The sequence below is a fragment of the Nilaparvata lugens genome, chromosome 9, assembly GCF_014356525.2.
Source record: "Nilaparvata lugens isolate BPH chromosome 9, ASM1435652v1, whole genome shotgun sequence".
Classification (NCBI taxonomy): Eukaryota; Metazoa; Arthropoda; class Insecta; order Hemiptera; family Delphacidae; genus Nilaparvata; species Nilaparvata lugens.
The window spans coordinates 21,894,673-21,913,489 of record NC_052512.1 but is presented as its reverse complement, the minus strand read 5'-3'; the positions used below and the strand labels follow the sequence as shown (position 1 = coordinate 21,913,489).

Here is an 18,817-nt window from a genome sequence, read left to right as displayed (position 1 = left end):
CAAGGATCTATTTTAAAACTTGACAATCTGAAATTTGACGTAATGAAATTATTAAAAATTGAAAATAGCCTATTACCATCCTTGGTTGATTAAGAATCTATATGCAAAATTTCAAGTTAATTAGTCCAGTAGACGTGATGATGCGCCATACATTATTTTCCTATCCCGTACGTGTATGAACCAGCTTAACTTATTTTAGAGATAGTTAACGACATACACACGTGGCGAATATACACATACAATACGCTCGCGCTCTCAACGCAAAATTAATTTGATCAGCTGATTGACAAAATTATTTTAAGCTTTCCAATGATTACAACATTATGCGTCAATTATCTCAGTTCCATGGCGTTCACTTTACCATGTTTATAACCTTACTTAATAGGATCCTTTTTCATCCTTTGAAACCCTTAGAGGCAAAATATATCAAAATCCGTTCTTAGTGTGCGTCTAGCATGTTTGAAGAATATTTGTGCAAAGTTTTAAGTCTGTAGGCCAATTAGTTTGAGCTGTAGTGTGATTTTGCATCAAAATTTTCAAAAAATGCCCTCTCCTGAACCCCCCTGTGCTCCTGATCAGAATTTTTCTGCATAGATATAATTTTTTTTCGTAGCTGAACAAAATAGTACCTTATGACTTTACTGTGAAATGAACGGTTAAAAAGTACAAAATTTTGGGGGGGTCCCAGCTCCCTCAGGGGTGCAAATTTCTGAAAATCCTTTCTTAGTGGATGTTTTGAGGCTACCATAAACAATTGTGCAAAATTTCAAGTTTTTAGGCTCAGTAGTTTGGTCTGTGGTGTGATTTCAGTCTGTCGGGGCTTAGCCTTTTATAGATATAGAGATGTTGTAATTATTTCATGTTGATAGATCATCAGCTGTTCTTAGTGAGAATTTGTGTGTATTTTTGGCTTCAAAATTCATAAAATAACTTAATACAATGTGCTGTGATAATTAAGTGTAATATTTAACTATAATTTGGTGTTTTAATTTTTCTAAATTTAAAATTTGCATCTCATATTTATTTTTGGACGAAAGTTGAGCTTGAACTTCTCACAGAAGAAACATAACCTATTTTTTGGACATGTAATCAAAATCTGGGAATGGAACAGTTTTTGGCCAAGTCTGTTGTTCCTTCCCAATCATATTTATATGATTTGTTATTGTATCCACGTATAAATAAATAAATAATTAATTATCTAGAAATCTAGAGTGATAGTCAACTATTATCTGTAGTTTTGAGTTATGTTTGAAGTTTGAACAAGCTTTGGAGCCACAGCATCACTATGAGAGAAGAATGAACGATATATTTTTATAACTGTTATTGTACATCAGAAGTGCATTTCCGCCCATGGGGAATAAAGCTGTAATTTTGTTCCCAGATTTACAAATAGCTACGAGGGTCATTCAATAAGTAACGAGACAATTTACTAATTTTCAAAAACGGCTAAATTGATCCATATGAAACTTTCAGAGCATGAAGTTGGCAACCTTGCGATGACATGTGATCAGTTGTTCCATCGTATTTCTTTAAAATAATCACAAATTGACTCAGTTAACAATGGCGAGTCCGCTTGAGAATTGCACCATGGAAAAACAACGTGATGTGATCAGATTTTTAGTTGCAGAAGGTGAGAAAGGTAGTAAAATCCACAAAAGAATGTTAAAAGTGTAGGGAGACCATTGTTTGAAACGTTCAAACGTTTACAAATGGGTAAAACAGTGGCTGTGAAAAAGTTTGTGGCATTCAATGCAGTGGACAACCAGTCAAAGTTGGGACTTCCTCTCTCGAATCTCGAATTTATTTGTTAATTCGGGACAATAGGCATATCACTGTTGAATTTATAAGTGGAAATAGTTATTTGTGCAAATAGTGCGCAAAGTGACAGTTTGCTGCACCGAAAGAAACGTTTACGCCCGAGCCGTAGGCGAGGGCGGAATGGTTTCTTGAGTGCAGCAGAGGAACTTTGCGCACGTATTTCACATTAAGTTTTTCCTACAGTTACCATTGAATATGAAAAGTGGGTAATTATGGGTAAAATTGCCTGAAATGCATCAAATGTTTTTCTGTGTAATTTTATTATTGATAATTTTATTATTGATATTATTACTGTGTAATATTATTATTGATTTTAATCCTAAAATCCTAAAGTCCTCGTTGTCCTTGGTTATAATATCTACTTAATGCTGTGCTCGTTGTGCTTCGTTGCACCTCTGCTCACTATAGCAGCCCAGTCACTCTTACCAACTTCATTTTGATTTTGCTGCACTGTTGCTCCATATAACCTACTAAGTATTTTGCGTTGCCATGTTGCAAATCTGGAGTGCAGAAAAATTTTTCCCGCACTAGAGCGGAAAAGTGATTCTTTGCGTTCTGTAATCAGTGCAGCAATGGCCACTTTTCAACGTAACTGTAGGAAAAGTAAATTGGAGTGTTGGAGCTGTCCATAACATTATTCACAACAAACTGCAGTGCAACAAAACATTTGCAAGATGGGAGCATAGACAACTCACGGACGCTCACGAAGAAACCCGGCTTCAAATCAGTCAACAGTTGAAAAATCGGTATGCTACTGAAGGAGAATATTTTTCAAAAGAATTGTAACGTGTTATGAAACATTGATCCACCACTATGAGCCAGAATCATAACGACAGTCAAATCTAATCACGGCAGGTTGTTCTTCCACAGAGCAATTCTCAAAAATCTGGTGTGGCGCACTCACACAACTTTCCTTGCCGTTATGAAAATTGATCACCTGACGTTAGTGTTCCCGCGCATCTCAAGTCTACTATTCAGAAATTTGAGTCAGCTGGTGACAGGGCAATAACGCTGGAGACACACGAGGTCTGCTATCTCTTCATAGTGAATCATTTAATAGAATCAACAGTTTGTAATTGGATAATCACATTTTCTCGAATTTCGAGCTTATTTTTAATTTTAGGTGAAAATGTTACTGTACATTAATTGTAGAGATTCTCATGCTCAATATTTTCCACTCGAAATTTTTTGTTCAAATTGTATCTCAAGCCTGATAATTGAGAATCTAAAATCAAACTTTGCATAGATGGGGCGGAGCTCCTGAAATTTTTACAGATATGGGACTTGTGGCAGTTGATAGAGCTTATCGATGACTATTCTAGATATAACTTTAATCAAAATTGTTGGAGCCGTTTTCGAGAAAATCGCAAAAAACCCTGTTTTTGACAACATTTTCGCCATTTTAGCCGCCATCTTGAATCGCATTTGATCGAAATTGTTCGTGTCGGATCCTTATAGTGTAAGGACCTCAAGTTCCAAATTTCAAGTCATTCCGTTAATTGGAAGATGAGATATCGTGTACACAGACGCGCACACACACTCATACACACACACACATACAGACCAATACCCAAAAACCACTTTTTTGGACTCAGGGGACCTTGAAACGTATAGAAATTTAGAAATTGGGGTACCTTAATTTTTTTCGGAAAGCAATACTTTCCTTACCTATGGTAATAGGGCAAGGAAAGTAAAAGCAGACTCGCCATTGTTTACTGAGTCAATTTGTGATTATGTTTACGAAATACAGTGGAACAGCTGATCAGATGTCATCGCAAGGTTGAAAGAAAGAAAGAAAGAAATGAACTTTATTTTTCAAAAAAAACAAAAACATTACTAACAAAGAAAAATAAAAGCAATAAGGGAACTTACTTATTGCATTAGCATGCATATTACAAATTGATGTTAAATGTAGCTATATATTTATAGATTGTCCACTTCATGTTCTGGAAGTTTCATATGGATCAATTTAGCCGTTTTTGAAAATCAGTCATTTGTCTCATATTTAACTAGAACAAATCAAATGATTATTTATTTGATTATTCAATAACTATTTACACATTTGAATTATGTAATTTGAAACATTTTAGAATTGGATTACCTGATAGAGATAGGCACATGATAAGTCGATAAGCCCTTTAGGTTTTGTACGTTTTGGACTTTCATAGAATATGAGGTGAGTATCCGTTCCATCGACTACTAACACAAAATACATCGACTTCCATTTCTTTTGTTGCTTATCGCTCTTCTTATACAAGTAATCTTGCATCTTTATACCTGTAACAAACAAAAAATGATAGTTTTATTAATTTTGTATTAGGTTTAGTATTAGTTTTACTAATAATGAGTTTGAAAATGTCAGTATGAAACGAATTTAGATTATGAATCACATTTCATTTCCCTTTCTTTTATAATATGGCAAATAAATATTAACATTTAGGAAGAAGAATAACAAAGAGAGCATTTATTTATTTGTGCTTACTCAGCCAGTGCTTGTATTGGTAGAGGGGAGAAATTATTTTCTCCTTATTCAGTTGTCGGCAAGCAGCCCTACGTTAAACAAAAACTCCACGATGTGATTATACACTTCAAGTTTCTTTCTTTCTATTTTGTTAAGTGATTTTGAATTTTTCGACATACGAAGATATTTGTATATAAGCTATACTCAAACCCGCTATTAAAGGTAAACTATTTGTTATACTTCTTTATTATATTTTAGTTACTTTTCATTGTTACTTTCATTAGAGCACATTCATAGATTATGTGCGAAATTAATATTTAAATTCTTGTTAATTCTGAGAGTTGACTAACTTCAAAAGTAATTCACTCAAGTAAAATAGAAATGTTATTATTAATTTGTTTTGATAAATATTATGTCATATACCATTGGGAAAAGTAATTATCAATAGTTTTCTTAAACGTTATAACTGGATCATTACTGTAAAAGTAGAGTGTATAATTAGACTACGTTACAATTCAAAGGGTTAAAGTCTGAATGTACTTGAGATAATCGTTCACACTAATGTAATAATTGAATTGTTCCTTTTAGAAAGATAAGTATTAAGTTCGAATTAGAAATAAATTATTCTTGGCTGTTTTATTTCACAGCGGTCCATGTTTGTGGCAAACTAATTTACGACTGACTATGCAAGAACGATCCTTGTTAATGCTAAATCAATCCACAATTATGAATAAGAGACAAGGGACTCCAAGTGCATCATAAGAGGAACAGGTTAGCACGGATATGGAGGATAGGAAATAATTGCCAAGCTGTGTTTTCTTTTAAGCAATTATGAAACATCATTACTGATTATAAAGCTTTTTAATTATTATAAATAGAATTATTATTTATTATTATTATGAATAGAATAATATAAAATAGAATAAATATAATTTGAATTATTATAAAGCTTCTATTATTTTTATTATAAAGCATATTTATTATTAGTAATCAGGATTTCTTGATGCGTGAGTGTCTGGTTGGAGATTAGGATTTCTAAGTTTAGTTTTCATATTTTGCCGAGGTAACTACGGTAGTTTCGTTATTTTATAATTGATTTTATTTGCATCAGATATGGTCATCTTTTTTCTCTCTCTAATATGAATCATTACGATAAGATTGTGGAGACTCAACGTGCATATGTTGGCTTCTTCTAAGCTTTTTCATATCTTCTTAACTTTCCGTTTTCTTCTTTCTTTCTTTCTTCTTTCTTACTTTTTTTAAGTATGGTTCTTGTCAATGACGTTGACGAACATATTTCCCTCGAATGTTACAATACTATTGAAATTGAGAATATTTTCCAGTGTCGAACTGAGTTGTTTGGTAATAGAGAATGCAACTCTTTTTTTAATGTCATCCACTTAAATATTAGAAGTTTGAAAAAAAACTTCGATCAGTTCTCTTACGTAATTAGTAATTGTTCAATTGACTTTCATATTATAATTCTTAGTGAAACTTGGGTGGTCGATGATGATGAATTCAATTTTAACCTAAATGGTTATTCAGTAATTAATAAAATAGGAAAAATCAATAAATGTAACGGAATCTGTATATTTTTTAAAAGTAACTTGATTGTAGATGAGCTGAATTGTGAGATTAATGAAGCCAACTCTGTTTGTTTGGATGTACAAGTGCCAGGAATTAGCGAAAAGATAACTGTTATCGCTGTTTATAGATCGCCTTCATCCAATGTTGATATTTTTCTGAACAGCTTGAATGACTGTTTGTTAAATCTAAGGAATAAATCTAACGTAATATTCGCTGGTGACATGAATATTCATTTGAATAGAAATACTAATTTAGCCAGTGAATATTTTGAAATATTATCGTTAAATGGTTTGAAATCCTACATAAATAAACCTACAAGAATTTATAACAATACTGAATCATGTATCGATCACATTTTTTCAAGAACTCTTCGTTCAATTCTGATAATGTTATCAGCTCTATTATGAAAACTAATATAACTGATCATTTTTGTACTAGTGTTCACGTTGATCTTGCGGCTGATATTGATGGGTCTGACAAACCTATTAATTATTACAATAAAGCTGATTATGATAAATTATTGTCTTCTATTCAAAAAGAAAATTGGAGTGAGGTGTTAAGCCCTAATTTACACTTGGATGATCAAATGCTTTTTCTGACTGACAAGATTTCATCCCATGTAGAACAGGCTACAGTTAAAGTACATATTCCACATAGATTAAAACCTTTGAAGCCTTGGATCACCAGGGGACTTATTGTGGCAATTGCTAAACGCGATAAACTTTTTAAAAAGCTCTCTAAACAGCCTTCTAATGTAATATTAAAAGCCGAATACATCTCTTACAGAAATATGCTTAATAAATTATTAAAACAGTGTAAATGCGACTATTATAAAAACAAGATTGATCAGAATAAAAACAATATTAGGAGAGTTTGGGACTCGTTGAATGAATTATTGGGTAAGTGCCGTAAAAAGGTTGTTCCTAAAATTGATGCAGACATCTTAAATCGTCATTTTGTTGAAGTAGGTAAAACTTTCGCTGAAAAGCTGATAAGTAATAATCCCAATGCATCTGATGGTAATCTGTTCATGAACTCTTCTGTAAATGGTCATGGCTCCTTTTTCCTATCACCCACAAACGAAAGTGAAATATCAGCTATTATTAACTCTCTCAACAATAACTCTGCTCCGGGAATTGACAAAATAAGCAATAGAACATTGAAAATTATACTTCCACACATTGTTAAACCATTAACAGTAATAATAAACCGTTGTTTTTTAGAAGGGCACTTCCCTGTTAGTTTAAAGTTAGCTAATATTATACCGCTTCATAAGATGGGGGATCCTAAGGACCCAACCAATTACCGCCCAATCAGCCTGTTAAGTGGTTTCTCAAAAATAATGGAAAAAGTAATCAAGTCTAGATTAATTGGTTACTTAGTCAAACACGAGGTCATTCATAAACAGCAGTATGGCTTTCAGACTAACAAAAATACAATTGATTCTATAACTCTCTTAACTCAAACAATTGCCAATAACTTCACTAATAATAAGAAAACAATAGCCATTTTCCTGGATTTAGCTAAGGCCTTTGACACCATTCCTCATTCAAAATTACTGAACAAGATGGAGAAATTAGGAATTCGTGGTGTACCCCTCAGATTATTCACCAGTTACCTGAGTGATAGACATCAAAAGCTTACCTTAGAAAATAAAACTAGTTCTAGACTTTTGAGTGATTTTGGTCTCCCACAGGGCACGGTGCTATCTCCTATCCTTTTTCTTATTTACATTAATGATTTAATCAAACTTGATATTGAGAACTGTGTGACACTTGCTTTTGCAGATGACACCGCCTTAATATTTACTGGTAATTCATGGGAAGAGGTTAAAAGTAGGGCTGAATCTGGATTGAGAACTGTTAAAGCCTGGTTAGATGAGCATATTCTTACCCTCAACGCAAAGAAAAGTGTATTTTTAGCCTTTTCACCGAATGTTGTTGGTTTGCCGCTTGATCTCACTCATATTCATATTCATAGTCCTGATTGTAACCTTTCAGATTCATTAGATTGTAGTTGTCCAAAATTAGGTAGAGAAAAATTCTTCAAGTATCTGGGTGTCACTGTTGATCAACATCTTCGGTGGGATGTCCACATCAATGTCATTTGTAATAAGCTTAAACACTGGATCAACAAATTCTACACTATCAGTAAATTGAGTAACATAGCCGTTTCTAGATTGGTTTATTGTGCTTACATCCAGTCTTTTCTTCAATATGGGATTATCGTTTGGGGCGCTGCCTACATGAATCACTTGAATAAGATAATTGTTATTCAGAAGACCTTATTAAAGGCAATTCTTGGAAAGCCCAGACGTTTCCCTAGTGACAATCTTTTCAGGGAACTGAATGTGCTGACTGTCAGGCAGCTTCACACGAAAAACTTGATAATCTACATGAATAAGCATAGTAATATTTTCAATCTCCGTTTATCACCGTACAATCTTCGTCCCTCATCCATCACTTTCGAATCTCATCATACAGTTTTATCCATTTGTAGAAGGCAGTTCAATTACATTGTCCATAAACTTGTTAACGTAATACCTGATCATTTTATCTCTAACTATTTGACCAGAAATCTTTCTAACGAAATAAGTCAATGGATCACATCGCATAACTCTACTGATTTGTTCGATTTCTTGTAACTGTTCACCTTTCAACTCTTTTTTTCTCTTAAATAAGCTCATTATTTCTTGTTAATTGTCTGTATTCTCGAGATTTTTTATTATACAAATTTCATACTTATAATTTATATTTTTGTTTTATGCTTTCACTTTGGTTCTGTAGTTTTTTGTAACACTCGGCCCCTGCGCACAGGCTTTGCCTTTGCAGGGACCTTCCGTGTTTTTGTTAACCTGCTATTTTAAGTTATTTTGTTTTAGTTTTAAGTTATTTATTTCATAACTACTTTGTACAATAACTATGTTGTAAAAAGGATAAATAAATTGAATTGAATTGAAAAAAAATTACCAAATACTCGATACCGAGGTAATGTGATGATCAAATTATATTTTCCGGCATTGAGATTCATGAAAGACTTTATTAAACAAATATATGGGCCCATCATCAATTTAGAATAAGGATATTGTCATGTATATAATATTTTGTGAAGTGGTAATCCTTTTTTTTAATAATGAATTTCTAAACATTCATTGTGTTTGATTGAATTTTTCCTGAATTCATTCCATTAGATGAGAATACCGAATAATTTGCAATTATGATATACTAACCACCTAATGACTTACTAAACACTAACTAATTGATAATACACACAAAAAAACTAACAAAACCTACTCTAGAACATGGTACGCCATAGTGGAGTAGGTCGATCTCCACACAGAAAAACTAAACAAGTAGAGAACACATTATAAGAATCTTTTGTAACTAACTATTGTATGTAATATTGAAATTTATCTAATATTTTTGTAATTGATGTTGTAGTTTTAGTTTTTTGGGAAATACACATTTATTATTTATTATTATAATTAGTAATAGGGTTTCCTTATTACTGATTATCAATAATTTATTAATTATTTCAATATTTTCAGAAAATCGTTGTCTTAACAACAATATTTTATTCAAAATTTCTTTTCAAAACCCATACGACAGCAATTTCAAGTACCACATACGTCACTCTCAGTAAACAGTGAGTGAAAATTTTCTACTCAACAGTTTTTTATAAATAATTAACAAAATTTTGTAAAAAACTTCACCTGTTTTCCCTTTTTGAAAATCATGTTAAGAGATTTTGTACAAATTAATAAACTAGTAGTTCTGTGAACAGTAGACCTTGCGCAGTTATAAACCACAGCCTCCTCTGTCCATCAGAGTAAATTCTGTCCTGTCATGTCGTGTCGACGAGATATCTGTGTGAAAACGACTAATGGCTGTAGGGGTTGGTGTATCAAAAATGCTAATCTCCTTCAAGACATAACGGCAACAGATCAGCCCGAATTGAAAGCAGAGAAAGGTCGAGAGAAAATACTAAATCATTCATATTGCATGCGTCATTGCTTGCAACTAATATCCCACAAAACAGCTGATTTTTTACTAAGTTACATTGAGATATTAATTGCATGCGTCATTGCATGCAATTAATAATTCACTCGACAGCTGATTTATGATGAATAATTCTATAGTCTGATTTCCACAGTAATATTAGCGTTCTAAGGAGACACTTTTTCCTTTTGTATTATCCTTAAAATGCAAAATTTCAAAAAAAAAACTTATATTTACGTCGACGCACCTTGTTTCAAATTTCACTTAGTATACTTGTATATCAAATTTCATCCAAATCGGACAATAACTACGGTACAAACAAACAGACAAAAACCGATGGAGTCGAAACTACTCAGCTTCGCTTAGTCAAAAAGTTGAAAGCATGTTGAAACTTGACTAAAATTCTAAAAAAAATAGACAAAAAAAGAGTAACCTTTGTTCTTTTTGATGCCACACTGTTCCCTGCATTCCCTTAGCGTAGCGTAAATTTTTTCGGCATGCTGAACTTCTTTCGATTTCACAGGTCCGTCTGTCTCACTCACCGTCTGAAATCACAATTTATTAATACTGGCCCAAATCAGTTTATAATTATTTCAATTCCAGTTCAATCTACTTGTGACTGACTCGTTAATAATACTGGGAAAGTATTGTAAATATTGTGACTGACACATCAATAATACTGGGAAATTATTGTAAATTATTATTCATTTTTTTATTTTTGAATGCAATTATTACAAATCATATAAATATGATCGTAAACAAACAACAGGCTTGGCCCAGAACTATTATATTCCCAAATTTAGATAATAAATAACATGTCCAAAAAATAGTGTAATGGTGATGATTATTGAAATAAATTAATTATGGGTTTGTGTTTTCAGAGATAAATTTAGTATGGGTTTATTAGAATTAGGTATTCAATAATGAGACTCTAGTGATTTTGTAGCTGTGTGAATTTTTATCTTGAGAAATTCATTTTCCTGTTGAAAAATAAATTTCTCACATTAAGATTTTGCTAACTTGCGCCCGGGAAGACTCAAATTTTATGCAGGGTTGAAGAAGTATTCTCACGGAACTGTATTTCTATTAACAATGGAAAATACAAGTATTTGGGAAAATTTCAAACTTGCATTATTTTCCTTTCCCACTGAATTGTGCTCGTCTCCACGTGAACCAATGTCTCGTTGGTGGAAGGGGATCATAATTTGCGTGGAAAAGAGCAGTTCCAATCAAACCGCGGCCGGAATCAGATAAAAATCTAGAGGCCTCGGGCGTCGAAGGCCCTAATTGAACGTGTTACATGTGATAAAATATAAGTAGTATATAAATTTTCAAAATGTTTGATCCGATTTCGTAAAATTATTTAAAGTACGGTAGTTTGAATTGTTTATTATGAATGTCAGTGAAATAAACATCAACAACATAGTGTAGTTTCAAAGTTTCAGTCGTGATGAGATTGATAGTTCTAAAGATAGCGAGTGACATTATATTTTCTAGCTCATGTTTCAGAAACCCAAATTGACCGAGTCCCCAAATTATTCTTTGTAGTAGTAAAATGAATAAAGATCACGCTACCATCGTAACCCGTTAGAATTCCAGACAAACAGCAAAATTTTAAAGATTGTTACTCGGCTTATAGAATATGTGATAGAATGTTTTCAATAATTTGTTGTTGAAATTCTAGTAGTCTAAATTATTAAATAAATCTCAAAATTGAATAGAATGCAAATTTTGATGTTTATAAAGTCCCATGACTCGCCCATTAAGTATTTAGAGATCTCTCTTCTACCCCCATCTGGGGGCGCTTACAAAAGGTTCTGCTTGAAAGTTCAAATTCAATTTTTGTCTAAAAATATATATATTATATTATCACCAATTATTATTGCAAACAGGTACAGACGACTATAATATATTTTCAAGAGTTCCTCAGATCTGCCAGATTTTAAATTGTCACAAAAGCCGGTTAAATTTTAACCGTGATTAACTCCACGAAAACCAATCAGAGATGGCGTTTTTGAAAAGACTTCTCTGGAATTAATCACGGTTGAAATTTAACCGGCTTTTGTGCAACCGGCACTCAGTATTTACAGTTAGGTGGAAAGTATGAGAACGGAAATTTGAAAACTTGTTCGGTGATTTTGGATCCACTACTGTGAAAGAAAGTTTCTTTTTCAAACATGAAGTTGGCCATGTTATAAATGATACATTCTCATACTTTCACCCACCCTGTATCTCTTCTTCACTTCAACAGTGTCGACTGTTGACTGTTTTTGTAAAAGAAAGAGTATCGTACAATAGAGTGGAAACTGTAGCCCTGTTATTAGTTTCTTTTATTGGGCATAAATTGATATTCACATGACAAATCAATACTTTTCCATTAAACTAGGCTTATTCCATTAAAGTATTGACGTTTCATGTGAATATCGATTTGATACGATGCAATAAATGTAACACCAGATAAAATAAGAGATATTTACAAATATATGACCAATGCGCGATTAACGTGCGAAATTACATTGAATTGAATTGAAAATTTCATTATTCATCAAAATGCACAAAATACATCTGAACAGTGTCAAATTACAAAAAGAATTATTAATATCGTCACAAAATCATCCTTTACACATACAGAAGTCAAAAATTCTGATAAAAAACAAGATTCTAAAAGACTGTATTGTCTTGATGAATAAAGAAATTTTCAATTCAATTCAAGCAAGGATGAGATTATGAAATTAATATATCTCTAGAAAAATATTTAAGAATAGATTAAAATGAAAGATTCCTGTGATTTAGGAAAGTTTAATATTTGATATCGTTCATATATTTTTGTTGCACTATTCATTGATAATAATCCAAGTATGAGAATTATTCTAATTGAATTGAAATTTAAAATATTTTTGTCAAGAAAACCACAGGAATGAAAGAGTATTATTTATGCTATACCATGTTTTCATTCGATTATATTTAAAAATAGATTTGTGAATAGCAGATTAGCAATTCTAACACTTTAATTTGCATAATAAATTTGAAAATCACAAAAAAAACATTCATAGTTCAACAAATAATTCAACTAACTACATAAATATATTGCAATACATAACACTGGCATGGATTGAATCCTTAATTAGCAACAAGAAAAATTAGATATAAATAAAACAAATAATAAGAAAAACAAAAGTATAGTCCTAGCATTTTCACGAAAAAAATTAAAACACCAGCACATTGAATTGAAAATTTCTTTATTCTTTAGACATCTTAAAGACTAAGGGATGATCTTTTATTTATTTATTTTTTAATTTATTTATATCATTGTAATTGTTCATTACTAATCATAAATTTAATATTGTTGGAACTGATGGGTTGTTTTACAAGTTGTTTATAAAGTTGTAGTAAAAGTTGTTGGAGCTTTTGAAAAGCAGGTTATTGGTTTTATCTTTTGTTGTTGTAATGTTTAGTCAATATTCAATATCTGAAAGATCATCTATTGTTCTACTAGTACAGTATTTTATGTCACGGTGACATGTAAAATTACTCCCCATATACAATCAATTATATTTTAATAGCTTTGAATCTGTGTTCTTGTTATTTTTAAGGAGTCTACATGAGACTATTTTTCATTTCAATAGTGTTATCCGAAATTCGAAGAGGAGTTGATCAATTGTGTTGATGTTGTTATTGTAATTATTTATTGTTAGTGTGCAACTCTTTGTATGGAGCATGGCCCTTATGACAAATGAAGCTTATTTACTTATTTATATACAATGCAATAAAAGAATTACCAAGAGCAATACCTCCTCCCGTCGCCGAATAATAGCGGTTCAAAAAAAACCATGCGTTTCCTCTGCACCACCATCTTAAATAGTTTTACAAAAAACCGAGATGAAAAAGAAAATAATTTTTACAATAAACTGACATTTGACTATAAGCATGTAACTATAGTAAACGCAAATTGGTGAGGCGGGTGATGGTGGCTCCATCTAAGAGTGAAATTGGTAAATTTCAAGAAGTAAAAAAAAGTTCAAACAGTTCATCTCCTTCGTGTTTGTTTACATTTAAATGTCATCATAACCTGACTTCTCATTATTATTTTTTTAATTCAGTCATACATTTTAATCTAACTGAATAATTTGGAATGGACATCAACATTTCAAGCACCAATTCAAGCCTCTACTAAACCGTGTTGTAATTGTACAAGTGACGAGTATTTGTTTGTTTTCTCTAAAACATAAATAAAACCTGATTTTAAAGTTGTCATAATGATTGACACATCTCCAAAATTTAGAATAACATAATTATGCAATTTAAAGCTTGAAATTAACCAATTTCACTAAGAGATGGAGCCACAATAGACAAGACTGACCGTGGAAACGGGTCTGATTAGCGAATGGCCTTCAACGATTTGCTCCTTCCTGTATCGGTTGATGACTGCATCCAAGCACTCGAAGGTACGTCCTCCCATCAGATAGCGCACTCCCTTCTTCTCGATGCGAAATCGCTGGATTTGGTTGTTGATGTGGAAGAAGAGCGAATAGTCGCCTGGTGAATTGTCAGACGGGCGGACTAGGAACGAACCGGGACCAGCTGTTATCAAACAAAACATTTCCCTCACGTTAATTGAACGAGCGTTTGCGAGTTCGCACTTTTGACTCACTCACGGCCAAAGTCGTTGTCCGTCTGTTTGTATGTTCAACAATAACTTAAGTAAGAATTGATCAATCAGCTCCAAATTTTGAACACGTATTTTTCGAACCATTTTACAGGTAAAGTTCGTTGGAAAACAAAATTGACTCACTACTTCGTCCTTTTTCAGGATATAAAAATAACATTGAAAGTACATAAGAAAAAATTCTGGTGTGGCGCACTCACACAACTTTCCTTGCCGTTATTCAAATCAATCAATCAATCAAATTTCATTTATTCAAGTAGTTGCATATTAAAGACAAGCTTCACAACATTGAATCGTCACAATCAATAAAAAACACAGAAAAATACAATAGTGCAAAGAGGAGACGTCAAAGAAAAACACTGCCTTAAGGAACACACACACACACACACACACACACACATACAGACCAATACCCAAAAACCATTTTTTCGGACTCAGGGGACCTTGAAACGTATAGAAATGTAGAAATTGGGGTACCTTAATTTTTTTCGGAAAGCGATACTTTCCTTACCTATGGTAATAGGGCAAGGAAAGTAAAAATTTTGTTCATTCAGTCAGCCATTGCATGTGATTACAACAGTTTTTCCATTCATTCATGACATCAGCTGACGCTTTTTGGAAGCTATCACACAGACCTTAGACCAGCTATAGAATAGACACGCCCCTTATTGAAAGTCAATGAAGCCAACATCTACTGTCATATCGCCCCATCGTGACGTCAGCATCGTATAGAAAACTTTTCTGTAGAGTGTGTTTACATTGTTTTCCATAGCAGATTGTCTATTTCAGATGGAAGTAATATTATTAAAGAACTAAAATTATATAATCAAGAACTTATAATTAGATAATTATATATTATATAATACTGACGTCACGATGGGGCAATATGGCAGTAGATGTTGGCTTCATCGACTTTCAGTGTGAATATACAATGAAGCGTGTCTATTCTATAACTGGTCTAAGACACAGACAGACCTTCATGCGTTGACACATGATTTCAGCTGGATACAACATAGTTTAAAACTATGGATAACTTATATCATTGAAAGTGCAGGATAAAAAAATGTTGTGATTTATCACTTAGGGCCGTTTGCACATTCAAAGCTTAAACTGAATTTGGTCAGCTGGTGGCAAAATGAAACAAATTTTAACAAACGAGACTTGAAACGGATTTGATCTAGTTTAAAATGAAATTTAGTTTAAACTGTCACTGTGCAAACGGGCCTTAGTGAGCTGAAGAATTCATTGCATACTATTATTACAGTTTTCCATTCATTCATTCATAACATCAGCTGAGGCTTTTTGGGAGCTATCACACGCGCTGACACATGATTTCAGCTGCTTAATATACAACATGATTTACAACTTTTACATCAACTTACTTTTACAGCAATTCGTTGCAAATTTTGAACGTTTTTTGTAAAGGTTTGGCTTATAATTATTATTAGAGAAGCTAAACGATTGTATTATAGCAGAAAAATTGAGGAGGCTGGAAATGATGTAAAACGGACTTGGAATGTAGTTAGGGAGGTAGCTGGTTGTAAAATAAGGAAGGAGTGTTTGGAAGAAATTGAAATTGATGGTAATGTCTATAGTGCTAGGGATAATCCCAATATATGTGCTAATGCTTTTAACGATTTTTTCATCTCTATAGGAGAGAAAATGGTACAAAATATTCCTAGTGAGCCTGGTGATGATTTGCAACCAGACAATCCCCACAATCCGCAAGATTATTTTACTTTTCAATATGTATCAGAGACTGAGGTTGTGGAGGCGATCGAGAGTCTTATAGGTGCATCTGGGCCTGGTCATGATGGCATTGCTGTATCTGTTTTGAAATCTGTTAAAAGTATTGTTGCCTCTCCACTCAAACACATTATTAATGCAAGTTTTGAACAAGGTATTTTTCCAGATTCTTTTAAAACAACTGTAGTAAAACCAATATTCAAATCACAAGACAAAAGGAAAATTACCAACTATAGACCTATAAGTTTACTTTCGAATTTGGCTAAAATAATTGAAAAATGTGTAAAGAGACAGCTACATAAATTTTTGGAAGTGAATAATATTCTGTCAAAAAATCAATTTGGTTTTAGAGAGGGGATGGGAACACAGGAAGCAATTGCTGCTTTTGTTCAAGAAACAATCTTAAACTTGGATGTAGGTAGGAGACAAATAGCTATTTTTCTTGATCTTGCAAAAGCCTTTGATACAGTTTGCCATGATCGTCTACTTGATTGTCTCCGTAGCCTTGGTCTTGAGGATGTGGCACTGGGATGGTTTTGCAGTTATTTAAAGAATAGGCAACAATGTGTTAGAGTCAATAACACTGTTAGTGAATATAAATCTGTTAAAATGGGAATCCCGCAGGGAACAGTGATTGGACCTTGCCTCTTCCTGATCTATATTAATGACTTTTGTAACCTTAATTTAATCAATGGGAAAATATTGTCATTTGCAGACGATGCAGTTTTAATTTTTCATGAAGAAAACTGGGCAAGCACATATGACTCAGCTGCTAGGGGACTGGGAGAAGTAAAAAAATGGCTTGATAGAAGAAAACTGACTCTGAATTTGTCCAAAACAAAATACATCTCTTTTTCCTTGAATATACAGAATCAGCCAGTTAATATGTCACTTGTTTTGCATTCTCCAAATTGTCTTAGTCATGTAGATTTAGGGTGTTCAGTTAATTGTAATAAAATAGAGAAGGTTAGCAGTATCAGATATCTTGGAGTAATGGTTGATCAGCATTTAAAGTGGGATGTACATTTGTCGCAGCTTACTACACGATCTAGAAAGCTTTATTTATTTGTGAAATTACGTTCTGTTTTGCCTATGAAAGTCATGAAGATGGTGTATTATGCACTGGCACAGTCATTGCTCCAATATGGTATTGTGGGTTGGGGTGGTGCATATACAAATGTTCTAAAACCAGTAAAAACAATACAAAATTTAATATTAAAAATTATTCTGAAAAAGAATAGAATGTATTCAACAAGATTGGCTTTTTTGAATTTTCAGTTCTACCGATTAGACAGATATATCTGAAACACATCATATTATATTATAAGAAGCTATCACTTTTTCATTTCATTAATAGAACGGATTGTGCTATTACAAGACGGGAGGAGTCAGGTCTGGTTACTGTTCCTAGATTATTGACTACTGCTGGTCAGCGTAGCTTCATATATTTATCTCCATTATTTTTTAATATTCTTCCAAGTAATTTGAGAGGTTTACTCGCCCAAAAAAACTTTGGACTACATTTGAAAAAGTATCTGGTTAGCTCTCATGGCTGGGATAGTGCCGAGAATTTCTGGATTACATTAGTATAGTAATTATTCCAATTGAATAGATTTCATTTTGTACCACATCTTATATCATGTTATACACTGGGCTAGGCAATATCAGGTCATTATTATAATTTATTATAATTTACAATTTTGTTGCACCTAACACATATTGTATGTAAATATATTGATCTATTATAGCATCACTGATTTATCTTGTTTATTGAAAGGATTTGATTTTAGTTGTTAATGTATATACTGTAATGTTAATTAATAATAAGTAAGTAGTCAAAGTACGGCTGCTCCTTCCCCAAGCTCGAGCTTGCTCTTTTGGGGAAGTAGTTCCTTATGTTTATTTGTATTTCCTATTGATTCATTTTGTTGTTATATTTCTAAATTGTGAATTATTGTAATGCTTTTTCAAGGAATAAATGAATAAATAATAATAAACGTCTGAACTACTAGACTGATTAACTTTAAATTTTCCTTATTAATTTATTCATTTACCGAGGATGGTTAAAGGCCTACTTTGAATTCTTTCAAGATTACCTGCTAGTCTATTAATGAAGTCCAAGACTTACTATTCAATTTCTCAGTGAGGACTTTACAAGACTAGAAAATCAAAGTGCCCTTACATTTAACTAGCAGATCCACAGCTTCTGACTTGGTGCAATTAGGATGGAACCAGCTGAATACAGTATTAGGGTCGATGGAGTCATCTAAATCATCGACCAAGTCGCGGAATATCATGCCTTGCTCCCCTGTCCGATGGGCAGTCACCCACAGCCATCCTTCGCCCATATCGTTGTGCACGAAGAAGATGTCACCTTTTTGAAAACTGTGCAAAACAAATAGATTGCATCATTAGCAAGAATATTGTATGTAATTTGATTGTATGGGAGTACAGTGCGGGTCCTGTAGCTTTGCCTATTGGCGGAGGGCCACTATACCACAATACTACCCAAACAAAAACATACAACAATTTGGAAAATCT

At 32.8% G+C, this 18,817-nt stretch overlaps 1 protein-coding gene across 2 annotated transcripts in view; it reads right to left on the bottom strand.

Moving 5' to 3' along the window:
- The window catches only part of LOC111057429 (ras GTPase-activating protein 1), a 101,558-nt gene that overhangs the window by 70,962 nt on the left and 11,779 nt on the right, over positions 1-18,817 (bottom strand). For both annotated transcript variants that reach the window (XM_039435631.1, XM_039435632.1), the window contains exons 4-7: positions 18,459-18,661; positions 14,225-14,445; positions 10,298-10,409; positions 3,920-4,095 (exon numbers count right to left, since the gene is read on the bottom strand). In XM_039435631.1, the coding sequence (XP_039291565.1) occupies positions 3,920-4,095; positions 10,298-10,409; positions 14,225-14,445; positions 18,459-18,661 (712 nt within the window). The remainder of the gene's footprint in view (positions 1-3,919; positions 4,096-10,297; positions 10,410-14,224; positions 14,446-18,458; positions 18,662-18,817) is intronic.